The sequence below is a fragment of the Cebus imitator genome, unplaced genomic scaffold (assembly GCF_001604975.1).
Source record: "Cebus imitator isolate Cc_AM_T3 unplaced genomic scaffold, Cebus_imitator-1.0 Scaffold87, whole genome shotgun sequence".
Lineage (NCBI taxonomy): Eukaryota > Metazoa > Chordata > Mammalia > Primates > Cebidae > Cebus > Cebus imitator.
The window spans coordinates 3,066,232-3,076,700 of NW_016107402.1; the positions used below are offsets into that span (position 1 = coordinate 3,066,232).

A 10,469-nucleotide genomic window follows, 5' to 3' on the forward strand; every position below is an offset into this window, starting at 1 on the left:
TATTATAATAATAATGCAATGTTATTTTAACATAAAATATTGGAGGTGTTTACTTGAAAGTATATAGGTTATATTATTTTTCAGATACATAAATGCAATTTAGACAAAACAATATGACTAGTTAAAAGTGACAAATAGTAATAACAGGACTAAATAAATAATGTATAAGTAATATATAACAGTTTTATTATATATTTCTGTCCTCTGATATACCAGTTAATTAACTTTTAAAAATTTTACTGAATATTTAGATTTTGTAGGTTATATTATTCTATATTTTTTATTTCTATTTTTTTATTTTTTAAAGACGGGGTTTCATCATGTTGGTCAGGCTGGTCTTGAACTCCCGACCTCAGGTGTCCGCCCACCTTGGCCTCCAAAGTGCTTGGATTACAGGCATGAGCCACCACGCCCGGCCGCTATTCTATATCCTTAAGATACAAAAAATAAGACTTTTTAAGGGAGAATACAAAATAAAATTAACTAAATAGATATTGCATTTAATAAAAAGTAACAATGGCAAGTTTCTGTCTCATGATACAGTAGGATATTTTTACTCTTCCTGTTTCCTTTTCCAATAATACTTCTCTGAACTTCCTGCAGCCTTTAGGACATCTTTCTTTTCTTTTATGTAATGGTAAAACTGAATACAGTCAAATGTAAAATTTTCTTTGACTTGCAGCTGTGTTCTTATCAAGCCCATGTTACACTGATTCCTGGTGTCGGTACAATGTGATGACATCAATCTAAATATACTCTCAACAAAAACATTTGAGCATGGAATACTTAGGATTTAGTTTACTAGCAATAGCGGGTTTAGAATGGTAGGAATTCTTTTCCGGCTCCCCAAAAATGTCCATCCATTTTTGAATCTATAGGCTTGTTTGGGTAGACCAGCTATTTGCCATTCAGGTCCTTTGCATCTATATTCTTAGAGGTTATCTATGTCTAAAACATCCATCATTTTTAAACATTCTGAAGCACATTGAATGTTACTGTAAGTTAAACTTCTTCTCAGGGAAAATGGTTTTAAAGCACGGATGTAATTTGAACTTGTAAAACCAAAAGTGGATTACAAAAAAGTTACAGTTTGGCCAGGCGCAGTGGGTCACACCTGTAATTTCAGCACTTTGGGAGGCTGAGGCAAGCAGATTACCTGAGGTCAGGAGTTTGAGGCCAGCCTAGCGAACATGGCAAAACCTTGTCTCTACTAAAAGTACAAAAATTAGGCCGGGCACAGTGGCTTATGCCTGTAATCTCAGCACTTTGGGAGGCCAAGGCAGGTGATCATGAGGTTAGGAGATTTGAGACCATCCTGGCCAACATGGTGAAACCCTGTCTCTACTAAAAATACAAAAATTAGCTGGGTGTGGTTATGTGTGCCTGTAGTCCCAGCTACTCGGGAGGCAGAGGCAGAATAATCGCCTGAACCCAGGGGGGAAGGTTGCAGTGAGCTGAGATTGTGACACTGTACTCCAGGCCTGGGTGACAGAATGAGACTCTGTTTCAAAAAAAAAAAAAAAAAAAGTTATAGTTCTTGTAAAGAAATCAAGAAGATCCATTTTAATTTGGTTGCCCTTTTCTGGTGACATTTTTTTTAGTTCTAAAACAGTCTTCTTTCCAAAGAATGAATCATCTTTTCACTGTATGAGTTTTTGTCACAACTTACACATAATATCATGTAACTCAGGTGCAGTTAGTTCATCCTTTTCTAGGCTCCTTATAGCTTCTTCAAAGATCATCAAGCAGTTCTGGACAAAAAGCATATATATTTCTGTTGTACTGTAATCTTTTTCTTAATTCTCATCCTTGATGTATTTCCAAATTAGAGAAGGATACTCTTTTTTTTTAATTTTTAATTTTTATTTTTTTTTGAGACAGTCTTGCTCTGTTACCCAGGCTGCAGTACAGTGGTGTGATCTTGGCTCACTGCAACCTCCACTTCCCTGGTTCAAACAATTCCTCTGCCTCAGCCTTTCGAGTAGCTGGGATTACAGGCAAGTGCCACCACGCCCAGCTAATATTTTTGCATTTTTAGTAGAGGCAGGGTTTCACCATGTTGGTCAGGCTGGTCTCAAACTTCTGACCTGGTGATCCGCCTGCCTCCGCCTCCCAAAGTACTGGGATTACAGGCGTAAGCCACTGTGCCCCCCAAGAACACTCTTCTTTTCCCATGTTTTGAAAATAAGACTTGATGGCAGGCCATCATTTTAACATCTTTTCTGTGGCTGGTAACAACGATAGCCATCTTGTGGGCACATGATGGAGTCTATTTCCTTCTATTTTGACAAAGTCAAAAACCTCATTAACTGTCTCTGCATGCTTTGAGGAAACTGAAAAGCAACCCAAAACTTTGACTGTGAAAGCCTCAATATCATAGAAAAGCAAATTGCAGACCTTTTTAGTAGTCTTGTGTACCAGGTGTGCAGGCCACTTAGCAGGTAAAATCTTTTCTTTCTTTTTTGGTAAGACATTTGTAGACTGATGCTACGTATGTAGTTGTTATAGTGTAGTTAAACAAAACAAAAAAAACAACAACAAAAAAGAAGTTTGTAGACTGAATGGAACTTGCCAAAATTTACATCTGCACTATCTGCTGAATATGCAGATAGGTGAGCAAAGTCTAGTTTGTATTTGAACATGTTATCAACAATCTTTTATGTTTTCTGAAGTTTCATCAAAATTTTCATAGGAATCAAGAAGACGATTTGAAACTCCACTTTTAAAATCAAAGTACCTAAGAGCTGGGAGGGGCAGTTTTGTATTGCTGTGATTCAACCCATTACTTCCTATCCTGTAGAAAGCATGATCATTGGTGAGATACGACAGTATCAGCTCTACACGGTAAGGGGCCAGCACGTCTGTTACCAAAATCTCCCCTTTTGTTCACTCACAGGATATTTTAGTTGCAACCTCTGAATCAGGAAATGTAATTTTACTCAGTTTCATAGAGTAATCAAGGGAAGGATAGGATAATGCATGATCGTTTTTGTGGTATGCCCAGGCTAATTCACCGCTGCTATTTTCTTTTTTCCATTTTTTTTTTCTGAGACAGAGTCTCACTCTGGCTGGAGTGCAGTGGTGCAATCTCTGTTCACTGCAACCTCTGCCTCCCGGGTTCTAGTGATTCTCGTGCTTTTGCCTCCTGAGTAGCTGGGATTACAGGCATGCACCACCATGCCTGGCTAATTTCTGTATTTTTGGTAGAGAAAGGGTTTTGCCAGGTTGGCCAGGCTAGTCTCGAAAAGACAAAATCTTGTTCTGTTGACCAGGATGGAGTGCAGTGGCACTGGTGCAATCTTGACTCACTGCAACCTCCGCCTCCCAAGTTCAACTGATTTTTGTGCCTCAGGCTCCTGAGTAGCTGGGATTACAGGCAAAGCCCACCACACCTAACTAATTTTTGTATTTTTAGTAGAGATCAGGTTTCGCCATGTTGGCCAGGCTGGTCTTGAACTCCTGGCCTCCAGTGATCTGCCCGCCTTGGCCTCCCAAAATGCTGTGATTATGGGCGTGGGCCACCGCGCCCCGCCATAAAACAGTCACCTTGGTTCCCATACCACTCATATACTGCCACCGTACATGTAAATCAGATGAAACTGTGCGTATCTCTCAATGACAAACGACGCACCTTTACCTTAAGTGAAAGGGGGTTCTGCTCCGCGATTTGTCTCTCCCTCCACCCTCTGTGTTATTTAGGGTGCACCATAGGGTCAAAGCCGCAGCAGCGCCACCCCTGTGTGATCGCATATGCCTTTCTGTAACACGACTTTCCCTCGAGCGGGACCAGCTGCCGGAAAGGAACCAAGGAGAGGTACCCAGCGCCTCTCCCACCGGCAGCTACAGCATCGCGAGCGCCTCCGCTAGGAAGACCGCGCGATGCGCCTGTGCTTCCTCCGGTGGCGCCTTCCGCAACGAGATCTCGACCCTGCTCCCTCTACCGGGCTGGATTCGACTCCCTGAAGGCGATTCCAGAGCGAGACCCAGACTGACGGCTTCTAGAAGAGAGGTGAGCCTGGCAGCAAGTCGTTCACGGAGCTAAGACAACGTTGCTTCCGGCTTCTTCCTGTCCTCCCCTTTGAAAAGGGTCACCTCCCGAAAACCCAGGCTCTCCTCCAAACAGTGGTTCTCAAGCCGGGCGATCTTCCCCGGGAGGGAATATTTGGCAAAGTCTGGAGACAGTTTTGGTTCACTCGGGCTGCTACTCGCATCCAGTGGGTAGAAGCGGGGGATGCAGTTACATATCCTAGGAAGCACAGGACAGCCCCCCTTACCCCAGACAGAATTAGCTGGCCCAAAACATCAGTAGTATCCAGGCTGAGAAACCCTGCCTTAAACAAACGGCAAAGGAAGGCCAAGTCCTATAAGTAGGTCACCGAGCCGGGACTGGGGTCCACGGGACACCCTAGCCTCGCCAAGCCGGGAAGTCCTCGCCTCTTGGACCTGAATCCGCCCCTCTCCGGGAGGTGGAGCTGCGGGGAGGCAGGGCGGGGACAAGAAGGGAGAAAATAAATGAGACTGAAAAGCGCTGAGTAGCGCTGTGTGACTGCAAACCTCAATACTTTAGCACCACTTGGGACCCAGCACTCTTCCTGCCACTCACACGTGAGAGGGCTGCGGGGCCGACCCCAGCACTAGAAAACACTCATCACCTCACTCAAGACGGATACAAAGACCAACGAATGCCTTCCTTTAGAAAGCTCAACACACAGAGCAACTTCTCACGCTTTTCCTCGAAGGGCGTACTCCAAACTAGCACTTCTGACTTCCAGCTGTGAACCCAGAGCTGCGGAAAGCCCCAGCGCAGAGCGCCCTGGCATGCGCAGTCGCGTTGTCGCGGTGGGCGTGGCTTCCTCGGGACCCGGCGCCCCGCCCTCCGCCCTGTATCCGCATGCGCGGCTGAGCCGCGGGGGCGGTACTGCCACATCCGGGGTCCGGAGGCCGTGGCTGTTTTGTTTTGTTGGCTGAAACCGGGTGAGGCGGGCCGGTGTGGCGCGACACCGGGCTCCGGACCCACTGCACGACGGGGCTGGACGTAAGTGCTGGGCGGGGAGTGGGGGTAGGAGAGGAGCGGCTGCAGGCTGGAGAGGCCTCGGAGCCGGGCCAGTCCGACGGACTGGTGCCCACAGGCTCTTTGCCGCCACCCTCCGGAAAGCCGCAGACCCGGGCTGTGCTCCCATGGACTTCTCTGACTGCGCCCAGATCCTGCCAGGACAGAAGGGGGACTGCGCCCTACCCCGGGACACCGCAGCATCGCTGGAAATTGCCCGGTCCCCCACTTCACGGCTGGACAGGCCGAAGCCCCGAGAGGGCGTGTGACCCGGCCGGCTCCCTCAGCTAGGAGTGGCTGGGCTGAAGGTGGCTCCCCCATCTTCCAGCCGCGTCCCTCGAGACCTGAAATTCCCAGTCTGGAGGGCGGGGTCTGGCTTAAGCGTGCCAGTCTTCTTGCAAAGAAAAATGGATTGGGGCGGGGCCGTTGGGATGAACCGAAAATAACACTTCCTGGATTGCAGTTCTTCCCAGGGAAGAATCAAATAAGTGAATTTCCTAAATTGAACTTGTCCCAAAGGCATCTTAGCACTGACTCTAATCATATATTTTAATATTTAATTTTTAAAAGAGAAAAATTGAAGTCTTTGCTCTTTTTTAGGGCGTCATATATTTGGGCAATTGCTGGCTACAAAGTAACAAGGGACTCAGGTTCGCTGTAGGAGTCTGGGTTTTTTTTTGTTATTTGCAAGTTATACGTATTTCAGGCTTTTTCATACTCTGAAATAGAGATAATATGGCTGTGTCTCTAGTCAGGTCTGTACAGCTCGGCTTACAAGAATGTTTTATATAATTTATAAAAGTTTGGGTAGGCTGTGGTAATTTAAATAGCAGTTGGATTTTTGTAATCTTAATATTAACCACAATTAAGTGCTTTCTTTTGGCTGGAAACATCAGTTAGGATCAGAGATAGGAATATTAAAATAAAGTAGATGTTTTTTACGTAGAAATAGCACCAAAAGGTAGGCTTGCAGAAAGACAATGAAGTGAAAGGAAATGATGTGGGTAGAGGTAAGAACTGCAGTGCAATGTTTAATTTCTTAATCTAGGTGTGAAGAAACACACGTTTTGTGATAAAATATGTAAATTACTAATAAAAATATTTTTCATTTGAATCTATACTTTAACTCAGAGCCAAAGTTTATCACTTGTCTCTCTACTAATGTTAGTGCTTCTGGACTGTAAATATCAAAATCATTTAATAACTTAGTTTGGAATCAAAATAACAAAAGAGCTCCTGGGGATTAGTAATCACATACTTGGTATTACAAGTACCACCTAAACTAATTTAATACCTACTTAGAAATAATAGGATGTAACAGATTTCAGGAGGAGGTCAGCCAGTAGTTAAAATTTTTTCAATATTTGGAGACTCACCTTTGTTACTATTACTTAAATATATCCGAACCATTTTTATTTATTTATTTATTTATTTATTTTTGAGACCGAGTCTTGTTCTGTCTCCCAGGCTGGAGTGCAGTGGCGCAATCTCAGCTCACTGACCTCTGCCTCCTGGGTTCAAGCGATTCTCTTGCTTCAGCCTCCAGAGTAGCTGGGATTACAGTCATGTGCCACCACGCCGGGCTAATTTTTGTACTTTAGTAGAGACGGGGTTTTGCCATGTGGGCAGGCTGGTCTCAAACTCCTGACCTCTGGTGATCCACCCGGATCCCCAAACTATTTTTTACATTAAAAAAGATACAAGGGCCGGGCACGGCGGCTCACGCCTGTAATCCAAACACTTTGGAGGCCAAGGCGAGCGGATCACCTGAGGTCGGGAGTTCAAGACCAGCCTGACCAACATGGTGAAACCCCGTCTTTTTAAAAGAAAAAAAAAAAAAAGATACAAAATGAATCCAGATGTTACTTTCCAAAGTTATAATGTGGAAATTCATCAAAAACTAAATCAAATATTCTGAAGTATGTGGAACCAAAATAAAGTATTTGTAATTTCACTTTAATTATTCCTGGGCTATTAATTATTTTTCAGGTTTGAAGCAAGTAAATGGAAGTACTTTATTTAATTGTTTGTTTGTTTGTTTTTAAGTGACCTGAAAAAAATGTCTGGATTTCTAGAGGGCTTGAGATGCTCAGAATGCATTGACTGGGGGGAAAAGCGCAATACTATTGCTTCCATTGCTGCTGGTGTACTAGTAAGTGTCATGGATAATTTGGATCTCATTTTTTGGTTCGTTTGTGTTTATGGGTTTTGAATTCTGCAGGATGTTTTAAAATTTGTACTATTTTATCTTTCATCACTGTACTTATTTTAATAAGCATTGCTATTTTGCTGCCTATGGAGAGTTATTAGTTCCATTTGAATAGTTTAAATTATGATTTAAAATTAGATTAATAGAGTGGTTGGGTTAGTTTAACTGTGTGGTAAAAATGGCATAATAACATTTATTATGTGGATTATATTTCCTTTTTTAATGAGTATTTTAAGGTACAAGGAAGTGTTTAAGAAGCAATCAGGTCAAAACCAGTCAATAGCTAGCATTGCATTTCTCCATGATCCAGTTAACTTTCTTCTCGGTCTCATTAAGGAAAAAAAAAGTGGTCACTTCAGCAACACATACACTAAAATTGTAACAATACAGAGAAGATTAGCACGGCCCCTTTAAATTTTGTTTTAAAAGCAAAAACAAAAAAAGAAAAAACATTAAAATACATTGTGTAGAAGTAATTTACAGAATAAAATTCTTATTTACACTTCAGATCCCTCAAGGGATCCGATATTAGTTTTTTATGATTATATGATGTTATGGGCTCCAAAGAGTAATTTTTTTTTTTTTTGAGTTGGAGTTTTAGTCTTGTGCCAGGCTGGAGTACAATGGCACGATCTTAGCTCACCGCAACCTCCGCCTCCCAGGTTCAAACAATTCTCCTGCCTCAGCCTCCTGAGTAGCTGGGATTATAAGCATGCACTACCATACTTGGCTAATTTTGTATTTTCAGGAAAGATAGGGTTTCTGCATGTTGGTCAGGCTGGTCTCGAACTACCGACCTCAGATGATCTGTCCACCTCAGCCTCCCAAAGTGCTGGGATTACAGGCGTGAGCCACCACACCTAGCCCTAAAGAGTAAATTTTAAGTAAATGAACAAATAAACATCTAAATTTAAGTATTTCCTCTTCACCTAATCTCTAACAGTTACAATCCATGAAAAATAATTATCCTATATTTTTTCAAAATAATGGCAAAATATTTTTTCTCAAGCTTTAAGATTCATTTATGCCGGGCGCCATGGCGCGTGCCTGTAGTCCCAGCTACTCGGGAGGCTGAGGTGGGAGGATCGCTTGAGCCCAGGAGTTCTGGGCTGTAGTGCACTATGCCGATCGGGTGTCCGCAGTCAGTTCGGCATCAATATGGTGACCTCCCAGGAGCGGGGGACCACCAGGTTGCCTAAGGAGGGGTGAACCGGCCAAGGTCGGAAAGGGAGCAGGTCAAAACTCCCGTGCTAATCAGTAGTGGGATCGCACCTGTGAATAGCCACTGCGCTCCAGCCTGGGCAACATAGCCAGACCCCGTCTCTTTAAAAAAAAAAAAAAAAAAAAAGATTTATTTATTTTTGAGATATGGTCTCACTCTGTCTTCCAGGCTGCAGTGCAGTGGTGCAATCACTACTCATTGCAGCCTCAACCTCCTGGGCTCAGGTGATCCTCCAAAGAGTATTCTGGACCACAGGCAGGGGCCACAACACCGGGCTGAGTTTTTTCTTTTTTTTTGTGGAGATGGGAGTCTCTCCATGTTGCCCAGGCTAGTCTCCTACTCCTGGTCTTAAATGATTCACTGGCCTTGGCCTCCCAAGGGGCTGAGATTATAGGGCCTCACACCCGGCCAAAAAGCTTTTGAGTTTTTACTCTATGAAGAAAATATCTTGAATACATTGAGCTGAGGGTAAAAAGAAAGGTGTATTTACTCATGCTAGCCACTAAAAATGGTATTAATCAAGTGTAGATCTGTCTGTAATCTCATAAAAGTAATTTGACTGGCCTAAAATTGTTATTTTTAAATAAGTGCCAGAAGATGGCAGTTCCCAGAGCTGAGTCAGGGTTGGGAGTGAGGATAGGAAAGGGGGTTACTTTTAAAATCTGCTAAGCTACTTGTCAGAATTTGGTTAATATAATTTTACTGTAAATTTCTGGTGATAAAAAATATTTGTGCAGTTTTGGGGTCATTTTTCTTGTTGTGTCTTTGCCCTTGGTAATATCTGGAGCCAAATTCAATTAGATAAATTGTAATCTAATCTGGTGTTTAAATTGAATTCAAAATCACACCCGAAACCATCTTTAGCCTGCGCTGGAATTCGTCAAAAGCAGAACCTTAGAGCTGTTACTTCACACCAAGAAGATAGCTAAAATTCTGTCAGCAATAATTGTTGTCCATATTAATTTGAATGTGTTTTTCTTGATTTGGGGGAATATTTTTCTGGAGGCTTATATCAACAGGGCACTTCCTCCATCAGTTGGAATCTCAGTCACTTTTTTCCTTTCCCCCTCCAGGAGATAATTGGTTTCTAGTTCACCAAATTATATTATAAGGTTTTATTATGATAATATTAAATAATGATTGAAGTAGGCTTAGAGAAAAGTTAAGTCAATAAATATAAATTGTCAGATTTAAGGGTGCCTAATATTTAATCAGCTATTAGGCCATGTGCAAATCACATGTGAGAAATAGAACGTTTTTGAAATTTATTAAAAGGGATCTCTTCACTTAAAGACCTTTCTTGCTTTTAGCCAGTGAGATATGAAATTGCTTTAATTTCTCATTGGTGTCACCTTTGTTTTAGTTTTTTACAGGCTGGTGGATTATCATAGATGCAGCTGTTATTTATTCCCCCATGGAAGATTTCAACCACTCATACCATGCCTGTGGTGTTATAGCAACCATAGCCTTCCTAATGTAAGTGACTTCATAATTGGCATTACTTACATAGCTGGCCACAAAATAAAAATGTTTCATATACAGTTGCATAGATTTAAAATTCTAAATATTATCAAATTAATGTACTGGAAATGAATTTAAAGTCATACAGTAGAGAAGGACTTACACAGAAAAGCAGCAGTCCTCTTTGTTCTTTTTGTCCACCTCTGCACTCCCTCCCAGCTTCTCTTAGCTATCCTTTTATTTTTATACTGCCAGTGTTTATAGCTTTACAGTTAAGTCAGAAACTATGTATTTTGTCTAAGGGATTATTCTTCTAACAATATTTATTAAGCCTTTATATTCCAGACTCTGCTCTAAGTACAGGAGATAACAGTAGTTAATAAAACAGGAAAAATCCATGTGTTTTTGATATTTAAAATAAGTACAAAGGGGCTGGGCGCGGTGGCTCACGCCTGTAATCCCAGCACTTTGGGAGGCCGAGGCGGGTGGATCACGAGGTCAAGAGATCGAGACCATCCTGGTCAACA

At 42.3% G+C, this 10,469-nt stretch overlaps 1 protein-coding gene and 1 pseudogene across 1 annotated transcript in view; both read left to right on the top strand.

Annotated features, from left to right (window-relative positions):
- Positions 1-4,909: 4,909 nt before the first annotated feature.
- The window catches only part of TMEM50A (transmembrane protein 50A), a 25,610-nt gene continuing 20,050 nt past the window's right edge, over positions 4,910-10,469 (top strand). The window contains exons 1-3 of the mRNA XM_017534611.2: positions 4,910-5,035; positions 7,097-7,202; positions 9,845-9,957. Coding sequence (XP_017390100.1) covers positions 7,110-7,202; positions 9,845-9,957 — 206 coding nt within the window. The 5' untranslated portion in view covers positions 4,910-5,035; positions 7,097-7,109. The remainder of the gene's footprint in view (positions 5,036-7,096; positions 7,203-9,844; positions 9,958-10,469) is intronic.
- LOC119472154 lies at positions 7,606-7,669 on the top strand (annotated as a pseudogene).